The 20,490-nt window shown below is 43.1% G+C and overlaps 1 protein-coding gene across 12 annotated transcripts in view; it reads right to left on the bottom strand.

Annotated features, from left to right (window-relative positions):
• myo15b (myosin XVB) overlaps positions 1-20,490 on the bottom strand; it is a 119,783-nt gene that overhangs the window by 33,370 nt on the left and 65,923 nt on the right. For all 12 annotated transcript variants that reach the window (XR_008569625.1, XM_054768604.1, XM_054768605.1 and 9 more), the window contains 9 exons: positions 16,844-17,026; positions 16,523-16,598; positions 9,071-9,181; positions 8,508-8,664; positions 3,943-4,033; positions 3,204-3,456; positions 2,724-2,830; positions 1,068-1,127; positions 869-944 (listed from right to left, as the gene is read on the bottom strand). Coding sequence is in view for 11 of the 12 variants with exons in the window: in XM_054768604.1 (XP_054624579.1) it covers positions 869-944; positions 1,068-1,127; positions 2,724-2,830; positions 3,204-3,456; positions 3,943-4,033; positions 8,508-8,664; positions 9,071-9,181; positions 16,523-16,598; positions 16,844-17,026 (1,114 nt within the window). In the remaining variant the exon portion in view is untranslated. The remainder of the gene's footprint in view (positions 1-868; positions 945-1,067; positions 1,128-2,723; positions 2,831-3,203; positions 3,457-3,942; positions 4,034-8,507; positions 8,665-9,070; positions 9,182-16,522; positions 16,599-16,843; positions 17,027-20,490) is intronic.

Genomic DNA, 20,490 nt, shown 5'->3' with positions numbered 1-20,490 from the left:
TGCATTGATTTCACACAGCAACATAGAAAGGAATGCTACACCTAGCGTTAACTTTTCCAAACTCAAAAGCACAGCAGCAGTGGCGGCAGCTCCAATATGTAGCGGTACCTTTCGCTAGTGGCCTGAGGCATCGTGAGTGCGACGCTGACAAGTTGTGAGCGAGTGTTTGGTGAAGCTAGTCGCTAGCTGACTAGTAGCTAGCCGGTGTGGTGTGGCGAGGTGTCACTACACTAGTAAAGTAGTTCTTTGGTGTGACAATGTTAATAACAACAACAATAATAATAATAATAATAATAATAATAATGTTGCAGTAACGTGGCTAATATGCAGGTCACATTATGCAAAGCTGCGCTCTCCTGCTGTCGTTTTATTCTTGCAGGTCATTACTAGGATATCACTGGATATCAGTGAGCAGGCTAACAACAACCCAACAACAGAATAATTTACGCTATCTTCTATTTTGCACAAAAAAAGGAGCAGTGGCTAAGACGCCCAACTTAACTGTGTAGGATACAAGTGTGGTACAGTGGAACCTTGTTTAGTGTACGCCCTGACTACCTGTTTTTCAGATAATGTTAAGATAAAATGAGACACACAGAGTGTCACCCTTGATGCGGCGTCGGGTTGACAGACTGTTACGCAGGATGCTTTGTGCATGTGTGTGTGTGTGTGTGTGTGTGTGTGTGTGCACACAGCCGATGACTGAGCCTCGGCGTCACATTTACAGTGCATACATCTAAAATGACGTCATTAAATTGGGAGGTCTTGCACCCTTGTCTCTGTATGATCCATCACCTTTCTCTTATCTGCGATCCATGTGTTTTCGTCGTGTATCGCTCTACAACTGTGATACAGATGCTGTTCTCACCGAGCAGATCTTTCATCTTCCTTCTGTCCTCTCTGCTTATCTTCACACAGCTGTCAGAGTAAGTGTCCCTCATGATCTACAAGTACAAAAGCATCACACTGAATTAGGAGCCAGTCTACGGTAGAAAGAGAGGATTACAATGGTAGCACAACAATAAATGGATAAATACCTACAGTACCATCAAGTTGTCTGCACTTACCTGTTCACATAAAAGATTGAGGATGTATGGTCGGTTGAACGTCTCTTTTGGGTAAAAGACCTGAACAGAGGAAAAAGATGGAAGTTTTTGCCTCTTTGCAAGACCTCACTTTACATTAAGACAGAAGGTAAATAATGTATATACTATATATAGTTGGGAATTTTGTAAGTTTACCACCTTACAAAACCATGAACAGTATATAATATTTATGGTAGGTTTATTGTAACGGAGAGACAGAATTTTAAAACATCCAGATTATTAGCTAGTTCTTCCTTTGGAATTCTGGGCTGCATGGAGCTCCAGAGCAAGAGCAATTGACTGTTGTCTTATAAGCTTCTTTCCGATGGTCCATTCCAGTCTTGTGCAGGTCTACAATCTTGTCCCTGATGTCCTTTGACACCTCTTGCCCATGGTGGTGGTGGAGAGGATTGAATGGAAGAGGCAGTTTCTGTGACAGATGTCTTTTATCCACATAATGAGTTGACGTTAGGAGGTACTTTCCTAAAGAGACACGACTCATTTGCGTGTTTCATGGGCACACAAGCAGTTTGTGGGGCTCAGAATGCTTGCTGTTGTGTACTGTAGGGGATCAAATACTTATTTCCCTCAATCAAAGACAAATCATTTCTAGCCTTTTTTTACAGTTATTTTCTGGATTTTTTTGGACATTCTCTTGCTGTTACAATAAACCTGTACCATAAAAAATGATATCCATATCTTTGTCAGGGGTCAGCAGAGGATCAAATACTGTACTGTAATTTCTGGTGTATAAGCCACCACTTTTTTCTTAAACTTTGACCCCTGCGGCTTATACAGCGGTGAAGCTAATGTATATCTAAAACTTCAGAACTACTACTAATTGTATAATTACTGTGCCGCACGCGAGTCAGTGAGGAAACGGTAGCTCTGTCTTTGGCAGGAGCCAATCACGAGCTATCAGTGCATTCACGACGAGCTTGTCAACCCATTGTAAATTGCAGGAGATGACCACTATATATATATACATATACATATATATATATACATATATATATATATATATATATATATATACATATATATATATACACACATATATATATATACATATATATATATATACTTATACATATATATGTATATATATATACATATACAGATATATATATATATATATATATATATATATATATATATATATATATATATATATATATATATAACAGAAAACAATATAACAGTGTGACTCACTGTGTCATCTTACAAAGAACACTAAACTCATCACACAGCAACTCAACACTCAGAAGGTATACCTGAGAAATATACAAACATGTACCTATACAAGTTTAAAATGAAAAAAACCCAAATCTTTTAAAATTTTCCCATAATGCATTGCGTCTGAGCAACGCATTCACTGGTGCCTGCAATGACATCACCCTTCCTCTGGGCTCTTCTGGCTCCCTCTGGTGGACAGAGGCAGCATTGCAGTGCCATTCATCCATCCAGCCATCCATTTTCTATTTCTATTTTCACATTATGCCATTTTATGACTTGGACATGTACAAATCATGTTTTTCTCTAAATTTAGTGGGTGTGGCTTATACACCGGATTGGACGTTACTTATTTTCTCCACCGTACATCATGTGTTGACATGAGTGTTTGTGCATGTAGTTTACCTCTTTCCGCAAGAAGAGTTTTCCTGGCATGGTGCAGAAAGACAAATAAACACCAGGAGAATAAGGATGAAGTTCAGAGTGGGTAGTCTTGTCATCTGGCATCATACCTGGGATGAATGGGCATCATGCAGGTGTGAGACATCACGGTGCATAATGCCTTTGAATAAGTCATGAATTGCAGTCATGTGTGTGTGTGTATATATTATATATATATATATATATATATATATATATATATATATATATATATATATATATAGAGCATGCAAATTATTCATTAAGGTTTGGTCCAGTTGTACGTAAGGCACAAAACAATCAAGGCAAGGCACAGATCCTTGTCTATTTTCCAAACATCAGTAGACTGGCTTCTCCTTTAGTGAACGCTAATAATGCCAATGATTTCTTTTCATTCTTTTGAAGAATATTAGAAGTCAGTAATCATATTGCGTGACTAAAAGTTGCACCATGGTGGTAACTCACTCAGAGATGGAGCAGCCATGGTTGGTGGTTCAGGGATGGTGGTTGGGTGTGAGGGAGGTGGTGAAGAGTCGGGGGTAGGAGGTAAAACGTGCCGAGAGCGTTGCGAACCAAATAGATCTTCCAGCGAGCGTTGTTTCTGCCTCATGTTGCTGGAAATGACACGACGACCTTCAGAGGAGGCAGGAGAGGACTGTGGGGATGGAGTACTCATAGGAGACTGCTTTTTTCCTGCTGGGGAGGCCACCCACTGCGTCTGCAATGAGTAAAGTGAGAGTATTGAGTGCGGTGTCACAACATCTCGTGATATTAAAATGTGACAAGATTTCTCGTTCACAAAAAAAAACTGTCTCCTAGGCCTGGGACGATACTAAATACATGAATTAATCACTATAAAGGAAAATGATACTGCCATGTGTGTGTCTGTTTTCCTCAGACACACACTCCCGCCTCCAAAGAAGCAGGCAGAGGATTCACTCTGTGCATTGGTTTCAGCACCTGCCTTTTTTTTTAGTCAGAGTCTCCTTTTGTGTTTGTCTCGGTGGGTGGAGGCGGGGCTGCTCGCATACACACACAGTGCACAAGAATGTAACACAGTAGATATTATATTAGTAGATTGCAATATATTATCATATATTTTTTCATTGTACTTTACGTAAAAGTAAAGTTGAAATCTCGTCTCATTCTCACAGATCCAAAGTTCAGTCAATGTAATTTTCTACCACAATGAAGTTTTTCTCACCTTTTGTTGCGGCACTGGTGCTTTTTGTCTGAGTTTGGCAAGAGCTTCCTGTTTGTGATCCACCTTTTTCACAAACTGCTTCGCAGGAGCTCTGTAAAGTCATTCATTAAATGAAACATTGTAGGAATTGTTATGCTTACTTTTAAATGATATAATCATTGCTGAGTCTAAATCATGACATAACTTTAGCTTGGCTGCAAATGAAAATTATTTTAAAAATGATCAAAGTATTTGATCCTGATGAGTGTACACCAGGGGTTACTAACGTGGTGCCCGCGGGCACAAGGTAGCCCCCCACGACCACATGAGGCCTGCTTTTCATTCAGGTTTTCAGTTAATAATGAAAGAACAGTAGGAAGAAATGCATTCTGAAATACAAAATGTGAGTTGTGGATACCAGCATTTTGTTAATGTTCTGGTAAAACAAACATATTCGCTTCGTTTGGGTTTAAAATAAGCTCTGAAAATAAATGTTACAAAAATGAGTACCTCTTGGCCATTTTCATTTTGTAAAAGTAGCTCTCACAAGGAAAAACGTTGGTGACCCCTGGTGTACACCCATACAAAGATATAAACAGTCCATTACTTTTATCGGTAAGTTTATTGTAACAGAGAGAGATAGAATGTTAAAAGAAATCCAGAAAAAAAATCAAATAAACGTTGGAAATTTGACTGATTGGGTGAAATAAGTACAGTCAAACTTGTCTATAGCGGCCACTAGAGGGAGACTGCAAAAGTGGCCCCTCTTGACAGGTTGGCGGCCATTTTGAATGTTGACCAGTAGAGGGGAAAAAAAAGAAAAAAAAAAGGGGGGGGAGGGGGGGGGGGAATGAATGTTGAATGTTGTACAGCACTACTAGGCTTGTTATCCACGACCCATAGAACAAAGCTGTGCTAGTAATGTTTTTTGTTATGCTTGTTTTTTAATTTTACTTTTCATACAGCAGAGTGTCATTACAGCTTTAGTTCATCAGGAAGTGACGGGAAGTGAAGGTGCAGGAGAGCTAGGCTCAGTGCTAGCTGTGAGTTTCGAGAGAGTTGGGAAGTGTGTTTATGTTGGCGTGGATGTAAAGTCCTGCAGTGTTCCCCGCTGTTAAAAGCGATTAAAGTGCATCGGCGACGTGAGTCTCTCCTTCCCCACAACAAGCGGCATTACAATATTGACCAGTGCACATTGTCTCACACCAGGAAATAAACGGTGTCACTTGTTACAGGCATTGCCTGGACAGCTAAGTAGTGTCCAAGAAGTTTCCTTCTTTGCTGGAGTCAGGTCGCCCTTACTACGGTTCGGAGCTGAATAACACTGACAAGTTAACAGACTGTAGTAACGAGCACCAAAGAAGACGGCTTTTTTTGTGTCGAATACAGAAGATTAGGACTTTGATGGATTTTATTGCTAATGTGCGGTCTTTAGTGAATACATGATGAGTTATGACTCCAGACAACCCGCATAGAGACTTTTGGACTGCAATGTCATCATTTTCAATGAGACATGACTAAACAGAGGAGTATGAGACAATGCTATTGAGCTAGCAGACTCCCACACGCTTTGGAATGATAGAACAGCGGCTGAAACTGGCAAGACCAAAGGCGGAGGACTGTGCATCTACAGTATGTGAACAGCTTTCTGTGTCACTAAATAAATCTAAATAAAGGTACTGTTGTTGCAAACCAACCGTGTGTTTTCTAAAATTTATTTACTTGGAATGTCTGAACATTTGACAATGACCACTTGAATGATGTTTGGATGTAGAGAAATGATGAACATGACCCAAACAACACCATCCCGACTCTTGAACTTGGAGGTGTAAACATTCTGCTTTGGTGTTGCTTCTCTGACCAAAATCCCTCCTGGGATGTGTGCAACCCTGGTGACCAAGTGTTTCTCCACCAAGTACTGAGCCATGCCCACATGAACATGGATACTGTGGTGCCTTAGTTAACATCATTAATGCGTTCCAGAAGGTCCGACTCAAACCAAAATGGACTCTAACCAAAGCAAATTTTTAGACAATAATGTAAATCCAATTAATCCATTCCAGACAACCAAAAATGTTAACACAAAACACATTTTATAGACAATAATTCTAGTTTTACATGCAAACAACGATGCAAAAATAATTGCAAATGACAACATTTAACATCACTATGTTTTGTTGGAAAAAAACAACACAAAACCATTAAATAACAAAATAACATCACATTGTTCTGCTGCAACCACAATTTGCAAAAATGTTCACAAGCAGGTGAATGTAAGCCAAGGCAACATTTTTGCAACAATTTTCGACGTTAACCAAAAACACAGGAGGGGGACGTCAATTGTGGTACCACTGTATTTTCAAAAACGAGCATATGCCCCTCTCCGGTGTAAAAAAAATCTCCATCTAGACAGTGGTGTTTTAAAACTATTTCTGTCCACACAAATACACACGCACAGGCTGTCATGCGCATGCAAAAGTAATGACTGCAATTTTCAGAAACGCCCATGATGTCATTTCCATAGACACACCGTAACAAACATGCCAATTCACAGGAGAAGATACATGTGGACTGCTAATGAACATTACTTTTCAGTAGTTTATTTCACATTTGTCAGCAAAATGCATTGAGTGAGTGAAAATGACAATGGAAATGGAGTGAAAATGTTCTTTACTTAAGTGTCACAGATGTTGATTATCCCTACCATGCTATGAAGTGTCTTTCATTTTATCGGTCAAGAAATAACTCCATTGGCGGTGACACTAACATTGCCTTTGTCAATGTAAAGCGAAAGTAGGCATATGTTTACTCTTGTACACACAAAAAATCATGTCAGCATGCTTAAAAGCAGCAATTGTAATGTTTGTCATTGCACACATTAAATGATACTTGTCTAGTGTGGAAATAACAGCACATAATTGTTACGTAATCTGTCAGCAACAACCCAAAAGCTTCACCGCCCACATGCATACACTGAAGCCGGAGTTTTCCAAAACCTATACTGTATTTGCATGTGGATGAGAGGCCAAAACGCATCGAAAAATATTTTTAAAAACGTCTGTGTCCGTGTGGACACAGCCCAAGTCTCGTTTTATAGTGGGATCAAATACTTATTCACTCAATCAAGTACAAATTCATTCATAAACTTGTTTTTCCCCTTGTTTACATTCTGTCTCTCTCTGTTACAGTAAACCTATTATAAAAATGTTCAGTCTTAGTAAACCTACAAAATCTCATACTTATTTTTCTTACTGTATATAGGTTTTGATTCTTATGATCAAAACTCATCTGTTGCCAGTTGTATGAATCCAGCCCACAAGCTTTAAAATCATACACTCAGAAGAAGTTGCTAAAGGCCCGGCCACACCGCCTGAACTTTGCTGTAGCGTCCCTGGAGCGGTGAAAAAATTCATCACCGCTCGTAACCGTGCACAAAATGGGAAAAAAAAAAATCGAAAACATGGGCGTTGTCCTAGCGGTGCACCGCTGAAGCCGGCGTTGCTTTAGCGTTGGTTTAACGGTAGTGAACGTTGGTTTAGCGGTGACGTGAGCGTTGATAGAGTGGCGTTCTGCGCATGCGGATCAGTTATCCATGTATTGTACATATAACACATAATGCTGCATTGCTTCAGTGTGAATTTGAATAAACTCCAACGTTGTATTGTATTTTACATCATCTGCAACGTTTTAATGGAAGCTTAGGTTAGCTTCAGTGTATATAGAGATCATTTCACTGTGTGAAAATAAAGACACACAGCGGTCAGATACTGTAGGTTATAAAGGAATTGGCTGAACACAAGCATTTTAAGCAACTGTACAGCAAAGGGCGCTAAAGTCAAAGCAATGCCACAACAGACTAATAGGCTCCTGGTCCATTTCTCCCCGTATTTATAGCCAAATTCTTGTCCCCCTCCGACACCTCCATACCAACGCCAAACCAAAGTTCATTACCGCAATGGATCGCTGCTTCATCACCGCTTCAACGCCTAACACCGTTCCAGCAATCCCGTGTACGCTCATAAAACGCTTACAGCCACTTCACCAAAGTTTGTGCAACGTCTAATCGCCGCCCGGGCAAAGCTGGCGAAGCAACAGTAGTCCAGCGTTCAAGATTTCTGCGTTGGCCTAGCGGACCCAAGCGTCCACAAACTTGCGTCTAACGGCGCCAAACTTTGACTGGGCGTTGTTGGAGCGGTGATGAACTTTGCCGTGGCGGAAAATTGCTCCTCACCGCTCACAATATTTTGTGCAGCTCAAAACCTTCGGAGCGGTAGGAGGGACCATCAGCGGTGGCCGAGCATATACGGCGTTGCCTTAACAGGGGCCAACTTCTGTCAAATGGTGGTGAACGGTTACGAGCGGTGATGAATTTTTTTCACCGCTCCAAGAACGTTACAGCAAAGTTCGGGCGGTGTGACCGGGGCTGCGACAATGACAAAGTATTGTATTTGAACGTAAAGAAGTGTTGTGTGTCTGCTTGAAATGGAAACCCTACTTCCTGCAAATGGGAAGGATGGCTTTACGGTTTTACTAAAGTGCTTGTGACGATACACCTAATAGGACACAAAACAGAAGATTGTCCTGACCTGATAGGCTCAAAGTTTCTGGGTTCTGGTTGGGGTCGACTGTTGAACTGCCTGATGATTTCCCGAATGTTGGAAGTGGGCTCAGACACTTCCTTAGAGGGCGTAGTTGGGGTCGGCCTTTCGGTTTTGCTGGCAGGAGTGGAAGGCAGCCCCTTCACTGAGGCAGTGAACAGAAAATTAATATAAAAAATATATATCTAAAATATAAAATCTGTATAAAAAAATCTATACAAAATCAATATAAAATTTAAAAAATCTATATAAAAATCAATATAATTATACTTCACCTGTTTCTGTTTAACCTGTTTCACAATATATATATAATCAATATACTGTAAATCTTTCATCCACATCTACAGAACAAGCACAAAAAGTGTCTACAGTATCTTTCTTCCCATTAATAGAAAGACTGACAAGCTCTGCTACTCCTTTTCTGATATGATGAATTATGCATGTGACATTCTTTAATGTAACTTTTTAAGCAAGTTCCAAAAAGGAGAAACCATGACCAATGAACCAAACGATAAATGGATCTATTAATTTGACTTCAATTCTGTTCTTACCTTTGGGTTTGGGTGCTGTGGGAGGAGGGGGTGTGCGCACTGATTGTACGCTGTGTTGCTGTTGGGATGGGGTAGAGGGGTGTCCCTGTGGCACCTCGGTTTTAGATGTACCTTCACGTTAAGAGTGATATGTCAGTTCATTTGGAAGCGTACTTATATAAGAAGTAAACAGCATGCTCGGATCATAAAGATTATTACAAATCTTATCCTTTGTGTCCAGCAATTAAACCAGAGATTTTTCCAGGGACGGCGACATAGTGAAAAATGAAAGGATGCAACTTTCCACTTTGATATATTTTTTAAAGCAACACGTAGATATGCTAAGAACTTATATATATTTCAAGAAAAACTCCATCTTAGGTTTGTGATATAGAAGAAAAAGCCTATTATTGGTATCATCTTTGCTCGTTTTTTACAGTTTTTTTTCCCCCAAATATTTCTACTTTTTTCTTTGTCTTTGTAAATGTTCTTTTCGTAATATTGTGACTTTATTCCTGTAATAAAGCATCCATCCATCCAGTGGAGGTCGGGTGCAGGGGCTTCGTTGGCAGGTTAGCGATCCAGCTTCCCCGCGCTCTAGGAACAACAGGGGCAAAACTACAGCGAGCAACCAAGGAGCTAGCAGAAGAGGCAGAAAAAGCAAGCTACAGGTTGAAGTTAACGAGGAAAGATAGCAGATGGGGTCAGACACCCCAATAGGGTCAGATGCAGGAGTGGTAGGGAGACGTCCCAAGATGCCACTAGCCCCCCCACCTGGAGATGTACTGGCTAGGGGGCGAAACATCAGTGAAAGGTGGCACCAGCTGATGACCCTGCATCTGACCCAAAGTGCACTGGAGAAGGTGCGACAGGCAAAATGTCCAGCAGGAAATACCATCTCAACCTGTACATACTACTGACACATCTGGAAGACCAGTGACCACTGCAAAAGAGCAGTTGGAAGCCAGGGAAGACTGGCGGGCATCCGGGAAAGACCGGAGGACAGCGGGAGAGACTGCACCAGGAGTGGACAGTTAGTCACCCTACCCACTGGCTCCCAAAGTCGGAGCCATCTTCACTGACTACGAAAACAAATAAGAAGAAACAACCCGAGGGCCCTCTGAGAAGCGGGGTGGAAGAAGGGCCCACCAGGATGGACCAAACGGTAATGAACGGAATGGCTAGTGACTACGAGAAGTTCCTCTGGAAGTGTAGTTGTGGGTGGCAGAAAGTGACCTCACTCAGAGGCTTGCATATCCATCAAGGAAAGATGAAGTGTGGCAGGCAGCCCAGACAGCACAATCACACTGCTTTGGCAGGTCAGACAAAAGGGACCCAAAGCCAGGGAGCAAACCACAGTGCAGCAGGACCCGACAGTCCAGGAAGGGCAACAGCAGAGGAAACGGGACAAGAGATGGAGACAGCAAGCCTGGGTGGTGGACACACTGTCCCTACTTCAGCCACACAAACAGGAAGTATGCCCAAGCAGCTAGAGCAGCACGGCAGGATCAAGTGGCCAACTGCAAAGGAGAGAGGAGCATGGAGCAAACTTGACAGAGACCTGAGCGGCATCCTGGAGCAAGCCTTGCGAGGCAAATTTGAGGACAAGCTGAGGGCCCTCAGTAACATCTGCTTCCAGGAGTGCAAAGAAAGGTTCGGAGAAATGACAGGGAAACGAGCCACACGCCCACTTCCTACCCAGAAAGGGCAAAGGGAGAAACAGATCGAGGAGCTCCTATGCGACAGACGCCAACTACGGAAAAGGTGGAGGAAAGCAACCCCCATGAGAAACCAGGTCTAAAGCTACTCTGGGATGAGCTCAAACAGAAACTTGCAAAACTGCGCCGCGCAGACCGGATCAGGAAGCGGAGAAAGAGAAAGGAGAAGGAAAGAAGCATTTTTCCAGGACCCATACAGGTATGCCAGACAACTGCTGGATGAGAAACGGAGCGGAAAGCTGGACATCTCCAAGGAAGAGCTGGAGCAATATGCAAAGACCCACTACACCGATGCAGCCAGAGACACATACCACGGCCGCCACCACCAACCATTGCCTTTGACACCTCTCCACAAAGACTAAGTGAGCTTACAGAGCAAGATCAGCCTCAGCACCCGGACAAAATGGGCTGTCCTATAAGTTCTACAAGAACAGCCCACAAGTGTCCAAAATCTTGTGGAGGCTTATGAGGGTGGCTTGGAAGAAGGATTCCATCCCAGCCGAGTGGCAGCAGGCAGATGGCGTATTCATCCCAAAAGAATTTAATTCTACCACCATCGATCAGTTTAGGAGCATTGCATTACTGAACGTGGAGGGGAAGCTGTTCTTCTCGATTCTCGCAAGGAGAATGACCAACTTCCTTAAGGGCAATGGTTATGTTAACACAAGTTGCCAGAAGGCGGGGACCCCAGGGTTCTCAGTGTGTACTGAGCACTCAGCCGTGATCTGGGAGCAGATCCAGCGGGCCAAGAGGGGGCGCACAGACCTCCATGTGTTGTGGCTAGACTTGGCCAATGCGTATGGGTCAGTACCACACAAGGTGATTGACTACGCAGTGGAGTTCTTTCACATCCCAACAGCTGTCAGCACCATCATAGCCAAATACTTCAGCAATTTCCACATGTGCTTCACCCGAGAAGGCTCGGCAACAAGTTGGCAGCGATGCGATTTCACCCATACACTTCGTGGCTGCCTTCGAGCTCATTCTCCGTGGAGCAAGACAAGTGGTTGGAGGTGTGAGGCTGCCATCTGGAGAAAGACTTCCCGCCCTGAGAGGGAACATGGACGATGTGACAAGCATCCTACAGACCGCTCCATGTACAGCAAGGGTCCTCAAACGCCTGGATTAACCTACGCAGTGGGCAAGACTGAAGATAAAGCCAGCCAAGTCCCGGAGCCTGTCAATCAGGAGAGGAGTAAGGTCCGACGGTGTTCATGGTAGGGGGGGAGAGGATACCCCTGTTGTCAGAGTAGCCTATTAGAAGCCTCGGAAGAGAATACACTGCTGACCTCTCTGACAGGCAGATGGGCAAGCGGGTACAACAGCAGCTGGGGCATGGCCTGGCCAGGATTGATAGCAGCCAGCTGTCTGCGAGATTCCATCCACCATGGTCAGCAGGCTAGACAGCATTGCAAACACCTACAAAAGGAAATGGTTGGGTCTCCCTCGCTGCTTCTCCAACGCAGGACTCTTTGGAAAGAATGCACTTCAGCTTCCATTGAAGTCAGTGGGCCTTGGGTACAAACAGGAAAAGGCCCGCCTGGTGTTTGAACTCAAGGAGTCCAGGGACCCTGCAATAAGAGCCGCGTCAGTAGCCGTCAGAACGGGGCGCAAATGGAGGGCCCAACCAGAAGTGAATCAGGCTGTCAGCAGGCTGCAACACAGAGAGATCACCGGGAGAGTGCAGGAAGGCCGGGCTGGAGTCGGCTTCGGGGAACCAATGAGATTCTGGTCGAAAGCCTCAAGACAGCAGAGAAGGGCCATGATTGTGGAGGAAGTGGCCCGAGTGGAACAAGAGCAGTATCTCATCAAAGCGGTGTCGCAGGGCAAGCAAGGGGCATGGACCAGGTGGGAGGACATCATCCACAGGGTCCCGTGCCCTCAGAACCTCTCCACATGGTTTGGGAGTGAGGACAGGTGCCCGCTGTGTGAAAGTGACAAAGTAGGCCTCCAACACATCCTGGCATCATGCAAAGTGGCACTGTCACAAAGACGTCTCAGATGGCAGCACAATCAAGTGCTGAGGAAGTTGGCAGAGCACCTGGAGACAAGAAGAACAGCTGCTAACGCAACAGCAAGCAGCCAAACGACTAGCATCTCCTTTGTACGACCAGGGGAGACCCAGCAAAAGCCGCTGGGCAGTCGGGCAAGATCATTGCTAACTCCTGGGAAGGCGTGGGAGATGCGTGTCGACCTGGACAGGCAGCTCATCTTCCGGAGCGAGATTGTGCAATCAACCCTAAGACCAGACATCATGATGTGGTCCACAGCTGCCACAGCTGCCAAGCTCCTTCGCCACCTAAAGATGTACTGGCTAGGGGGCGAAACATCAGTGAAAGGTGGCACTAGCTGACGACCCTGCATCTGACCCAAAGTGCACTGGAGGAGGTGCGACAGGCAAAATGTCCAGCAGGAAATACCATCTCAACCTGTATATACTACTTTTGACTTTATTGCCACAATATTAGAACTTGTTCCCCAATCTAATCTTTATTTTATTTTGTTTTGTTCGTATCTCATAATATTCTGACTTTTAAAAAATGAAATATTTTTTCTTTAATAATTTAAGCCTGTTCTACTAAAATGACTTGAACTATTTCTCCTCACAATATTTTCTTTTTTGTTTGTTTTGAGCCTATCCCAGCTGACTTTGGGCGAGAGGCGGGGTACACCCTGGACTCGTCAGCAGCCAATGGCAGGGCACATATAGACAAACAACCATTCACACTCACATTCATACCTATGGACAATTTAGAGTCACCAATGAAGCTAACATGCATGTTTTTAAAATGTGGGAGGAAACTGGAGTACCCGGAGAAAATACAAACTCCACGCATAGATGCCCAAGCGGTGGTTCAAACCTAGGTCTTTCCGTTCTTACTGTGTGACCAACATGCTAACGAATCTGCCACCGTGTGACACTCCATAACCTAATTTTCCCCCAAAAATCCAACTTTATTTGTTTTGTTTGTTTCTCATAATAAAGTATTAAGACTTTTAAAAGAATGGTTTAGAGTTTATATAGTGCTTTTCAAGGTACCCAAAGCGCTTCACAATGAATTGAACCCATTGTTCATTCACTCCTCAGTCACACAGTGGTGGTGGTTATCTACATCTGTAGTCACAGCTGCCGACCACCACCAAACATTCAATCACATCCATATACCAGTGTGGGCAGCACTGGAGGCAAGGTGGGTGAAGGAGTCTGGCTCAGGGACACAACGACAGTGACTGGGTGGACGGAGCGAGCCAACCTTCTGATTTCTGGACGACCTGCTCTACCTCCTGAGCTGCTGCCACCCCATTTTTTTTTCTTTAACATTTCAACTTTATGCTACTAAAATGACTTAAAGACGTTATTCTCATAAAGCGACTTCTCGTTACCTTAAAATCTTTTTTGTTTTAATGTTTTGACTTTTTTCTTGTAAAATTACTGCTTTTATTTTCTTGTTAAATTATAGTTTTAGAATGTGCCACGGGCCAATAAAAATAGCCATGGGCCGCAAATGGCCTCCGGGTTGCACTTTGGATACCCCTGAATGAAAGCATGCCTTTTGCGTACATGTTTACGGTCTACATGGATGAGCTTTGGTGTGGAAGTAAAGAGGAGATTTTGATGGTTACTGTTGATGCGAACAAAAGAGTCAATGAAGCTGTTGTTCAGTGATTTTTAGCGAGTAATGATACTTATACCGTTGTGTTTTATGAAAATTATTTATGACATATTGCCGCGGGTCGCATTGTAATCCCATCAATACATGTTGGGAAAACACAATATGAAAAATAACTTCATGGCTGATTTATTGTGCTTCCCAAGGTGAGATGTGGTGAAAAAATACGTGTCCAAAATCATGACATGGCATTTGCTCTGTTTCACCGGGGGAGACCACCAAAGCAACGTGGTCAGTTTTGTATTTGTTTGTAGAAAGAAAAAAGAAGGATTAATGGTGAGAACAATGACAAGCAGAGGCACCCAGGAAACCAACCTTTCAAACAGTTAGGAGTGACAGAGTGAATGTGTATGCGAGGCCCTCGCAGTCTGTGACGAAGCCGCTCCGTCACACATACGCTGACCTCTGTTTTTGTAAAATTGGTTGCTTGAGCGTTTAGCTGACGTTATACCGGTTATTACCAATACAAGCGTGTAGCAGTTAGCATAGCCACACCACGCTGCTCCTGCTCCCTGACTGGGGTGGAGCCAGTCCAATGTAGGTCAATTCATGCAAAGCTATCTGAACAAAACATCCACATCTTAACCTTGCATTAGAGATGGCAAAGCAAATTACTGTGATACCAAATAGGCATACTCCGATCCATCGGCCACCGAGCAATATGGGCCAATTTCCGTAAAAAACAAGTGATCGGCGTCTGCCAATAACACGCCTATCAAAGCCGATGACAAAAACCCATCAGCGCGTGGCGGCAAATCCTACATGTCTGCTGTGTCACGTACGTTTGCCTACAAAATGACGAGTCTCCGTATTGAGCTTGACACAGGCTACGCCAATCGATGCCAGCGTTTGATCACTCCCTTATCAAACTTATTGCTGTTCAGTTTTTCTTGCATCTTTGCTTGCACGCTTTGCCTGTCTCTCACCGGCTGTACTTCACATTGGCGGCAGTTAGCTAGAGTTATCCACATGGCTTCTGGTCTTCAGACTCCAAACGTGACGTTTTACCACAGTAACATTTTGTTTTTGTGGTTAGTTCGGAGCTCGTTTTTGTCCCACGGGGAAGTGGATATCACGTTCATGGGGTACGTACTAACTTTTTCAAGTGTCACTGAACAACTTTGCTCTCTTATTGTCATTATACTAATTATGTCTTGTCCTCAAAACACTATTTGTGTGTGGTGGTTTAATGAACATTTGTTGTTATGCAAATTTGGAGCGGTCGGACTGGAGCAGGAGGGGACAGAGAAGAAAAGAAAAGAAGATAGAGGGGGGAGTGCAGGGACAGGAGGGGGGACAATACAGAGAGAGACAACAACAATAAGAACAGTTGAAGTCATAGTTTTGCATTTTGTGACCACAAAGACAATGGCCACACTGTTTGAGAGGAGATAAAGTAGTGTACAATTTAAATGATGCCAGTTGTAAATGAAACACAAACAGTTGACAGCTCTAATACTGATGAAAGTTGGACACCCCACCCTCAACGTGCACACTCAATTTATAGTCTTTTAAGTTGAGCAGGACAAATTTGTTTTTAATGAAGAGATTTATTGGTATCATTTTAATTTTGTTATCTTGAACTAAGAAATAATTATAGAACAATTTGTTTCCCATGTATGCTTATTACTCCATTACTCATCATAAATAAATTGAAAAACATATTTTTTTTTTACAGGATCAGTGTGATCCGTATTGGCCGATCTCACTCATGGATGATCGGTATCGGAATGGGCAGTATAAAACCCTGATGGGAGCATCCCTAATATAAAATAGTAGATCTCAGGAATAAGGAATGAATTAAATGTTTACAATATCCATCCATCCATTTTCTATGCCGCTTATCCTCACTAGGATCACAGAGGTATGCTGGAGCCTAACCCAGCTGTCTTTGGGCAAGAAGCAGGGTACACCCTGGACTGGTTGCCAGCCGATCGCAGGGCACATATTTTGACAATATGCTGGAGCCAATTAAAAAAACAGCTGCAGGCATCAAATGGCCTTCAGGCCGCACTTTGCACACCCCTGAAACAGACAATACAACTGCCTCCACAGTGATTTCAATGCATTGATGTTCTACTCACCAATATTCTGGAAATACTGCCGTTTATCTCTAAAAGACGGCACCTTGCCTGCACTCTGTGAATCTACTCCTTGTGGCTGTTGAAGGAACAAACATATGACATATTCTAAGGTGTTTCATGTTGTCATTTAAATATTACAAAGTAAAGATGATGGAATCATTTTGTAGTCAGCACTATCCAAAATGTTTTCCACGTTGCTGTAGGTCTCATGACAGACTGCATCACTTTTAATGAGATTGTCATTGATGATGGAGGTAAGTCACATCCTTGGAAATGTCACAGAAAATGTAAGCAATCCTATCCTACAGTTATTCCACTTACGTCATCGACCTTTGGCAAAGGTGTATTAGGCTGGCCTGCAGGTGGAGATTGGGGGAGGGATGTGGGTCTATGCTCCCTCAACCTCTGCTGCTGTTCCTGCTTTCTCTCCTGTTCCCTCAACCGCTGCTGTTCCTGTGTCTGCTGCTGGGACAGAGTCATCGCCTGCATGGTCATCTGCTGAGCCTATGCAGAGGAACCAGTGACAGGTGGGACAAACAGAGGAGAGGCATTTGCAGGGACAGGTACAGAAAGGACATTCAGGCGGGGAAACAAGTTTTTGATCAACTTGATTTTGTAGGTTTACCCTCTACAAAGATATGAAGAGTGCATCATTTTTACTTCAACAGAGACACAGAAAAAATAACAATAAATAAAGATTACAAGGTCATTTGTTTTTGATTGAAATATGAAGTGTGACGTCTGTAAAGTATTTCATCCCTTTCCAAAATGTGACTTAGTAGTGGTTGGTAGGAACAAGACAAGTACAGAGGTCCAATGTTTCTTGTAGTTGGTCACCAGAGTTGCACACGTGGCAACACGAGGGTGTAGGAGGTAAGTTTAAACAAAGCGAGCCGACAACGCCACTTTGGGAATTTCGCCCAAGGAGATGATTACCCAACATAAATAAAAGGCGTGCTAGGTTCGTTGCACCAATGAGGCAGAAGTGTTTTCAAAGATATGAAGTTATTTTTATTGCAATTTGTAAAAAAAAACAAATACATTCAAAGTTAGCATACAGGAGAATAATACAGTATATTTATCCAATTAAAATCAAATACAAACTCAACACTGCAAACCCACACCAAAAGAAAGAAAAAGCAAAACCAATAACCCAAATATATATTATATATAATAATATAATATATAAATACCAAATATATAAACACCAAATCAAATGCAAACCAATGACTATAACGAAAATAGTAATGAATAGAATAAATACACCAAAAGCACGACCATGCGCACGCACACACACAGTCCCATGGTAATTGGGCCACAAAAGGTCAACCAATTTAAATGAGCGATGCCCAGCCAGCAAGAAAAAAAGTTGAAGCCATACTCTGGCAACAGGGAGGACAACACAGGAACACTGTCAGTATCCGAAGGCAAGCAGCAGCCAGTCGTTACCGTACAGCGGGCACGGTGAGCGTGGACACCGGTCGAGGGGAAGAGAGCGCGTGAGCAGCACATGCACTGCCACACTCTGCGTCCGTAAGGTTTCCGTACAGCGAAAGGGGAGATGAGGCACCATGCACCAGTGGCGAATGAAAAGATTCCACGCCACAAACAATTGGGACCACATACCTGTCGACTGCAGCACCAGGAGAACGAGACAGCCTGAAGCCAACAACCTGCTTTGACGATGACACAACAGCAACTCTGACAGTAGGGCCACACCTACCTCCATTACTGTAATTCATTGTCATGTACGAACAACTGTTACCTACCCTTTATTCCCAGGGAGCCGGATTGCACGAGGCGACAAAAAGGGGGCATAACTCAGCAGCACCGAGCAAGAGACGAGGGACGATAACACGGCCCCTCATTATAGGGCGGTCCCTAGCGGTGACTGGCTAACAGTCAGTCAGGCAACAACTAATGGGCTGGATGACCATGTTTATCCTGCTACACACACATCTCAGCAGGGATTTTGGTCAGAGAAACATCCCCAAAGCAGAAAGTTTCCACCTCCATGTTGGGCAGCAGGAATGGTGTTCTTAACTGCTTCGAAACACATCGACTCCACTTGATGCCAAAGAGCTAAATTTCGGTCTCATGTGACCACATCACATTCTTACAAGCCTTGTCTGAGTCTTTCAGGTGTTCATTGTCAGCCTCAGATGGGTCTGTACATGTGTCTTCTTGAGCAGGGGGACCTTGCAGGCACTGCAGGATCTCTATCCATTACAGCAAAGTGTCTTACTAATGCTTTCCTTGGTGATGCTACCAACTCCCTTGACTTCATTAACCAGTTCCTCCCTTGTCATTCTGGGCTGGTCCCTCGCTTTTCTACCCCACCCGGTATCTTGCATGCATCTCCAGAGCAAGCACAATTGACTGTTGTCTTCAGTGATGTGGGGTGAGCGTGATGGCTGGTGAACTCTCCTTTGCTTTTCAAATACTTCTTAGTCCCATATCTGAAAAACATTTGTGTTCTGACCTTACCCATGCACCCTCCTTCTCAAGGAAACGTTCTGATACTTTGTTGTAAAGGCGTGATCACCTCCTGGTGAGCATGGGTATATACTGTAATCTTTCATCTTGGCAGTCAAATTCATTCATTCATCCAGCAGACTATGAAAATATCTTGCATTTGACTTGCTGGTGTACAGCTGGTGCTGTTGCTGTCAAACCCCCCCCCCCGGGCTTTTCCTCTCGATAGAAGGATGGCAGTTACAAACACATTCCAGCTAACGCACACCTCCACCCTTTCAGGATGTAGTGAGTACTGCAGTGCCTCTGCGTATGACATTTCTCTGTACTATATTGTACAATTAAAATATTTAATCGTGATTAATCACATTTTGTCCATAGTCAACTCAATTAATCGCAGATAGAAAGAAGTTTTGATCTATAATAAGTAGGGATGTAAACCTCTTTGTGGTAAATGATTCAATACGCATCTAGATACACGGATTAAGATATAAGATAAACGATATATTTTAAAAACAGAATGACTCAATACAGTGTACAAGAGATACGACTCGATTAGATATGATTCAACGGTTACATTTGTTGACGTTGACATTAATCTTACATTATAAAATAAAGAAGCCAATTTGACAAAAGTGGCATTCTCACATCCATCCATCCGTCCATTTTCTAAGTCGCTTATCCACATGAGGGTCGCAGTGGTATGCTGGAGCCTATCCCAGCTGACTTTGGGCGAGAGGTGGGGTACACCCTGGAATGGTCGCCAGCCAATTGCAGGGCATTCTTACAGTATTTTCAAATGTGCAAAAGAGCACATAATATCCCCAAGCAGGGATCCCCAACCACCAGGCTGCGGGAAACGTTCAGGCGCAATGATTTAAAAAAAAAAACTGAAGAAAATAACAAAATAAAATAATTTGTAAATAAGTTCAGTAAAATGTATGGAAATTGATATTAATTTTGAAAATATCGGCCATTATTTTATTCAAGAAATAATCTACCGGTAGTTAGAAATCCTACAGTTTTTGCATGTTTAATGCGAGTGGCGACTTGTCCCACTGTGTTCGATGATTCTTGAACGTACCATCCAACTTTCACCCACGCTGCACACACATGGACTACTATACTGTATTTTGTTGGTCCCAAATGCTGATACTATGTGGGAATAAATAAAGGTAACATTTGATGACCTTACTGAGTGCTGAAGTGCATATTTGTGCAGTGCACCTCTCTGAAAAACTAACTCCAGCTTTGTACTGGTGGATGGTGGCTCTGTATTCATTTAGTGCTTTTAATTTGATGTCGTTCCTGTCATAGTTTTACACAATACATAATAAATAAGATCTATTAGATTTTTATGATATATGCATGTTTTGTTGATGTGTTGAAAATCTTTCCCCATGACGAGCTAGCGTGCTGCTAATGCTAGTGCTGCTAATGCTATTCACATCCATTCTCGCCTTCAGTCATGGTCACACTGACACAAGCCCCCA

This window comes from Dunckerocampus dactyliophorus, chromosome 2 (assembly GCF_027744805.1).
Source record: "Dunckerocampus dactyliophorus isolate RoL2022-P2 chromosome 2, RoL_Ddac_1.1, whole genome shotgun sequence".
NCBI lineage: Eukaryota > Metazoa > Chordata > Actinopteri > Syngnathiformes > Syngnathidae > Dunckerocampus > Dunckerocampus dactyliophorus.
The sequence above is the reverse complement of the archived record's forward strand: the minus strand, read 5'-3'. Positions and strand labels throughout refer to the sequence as shown.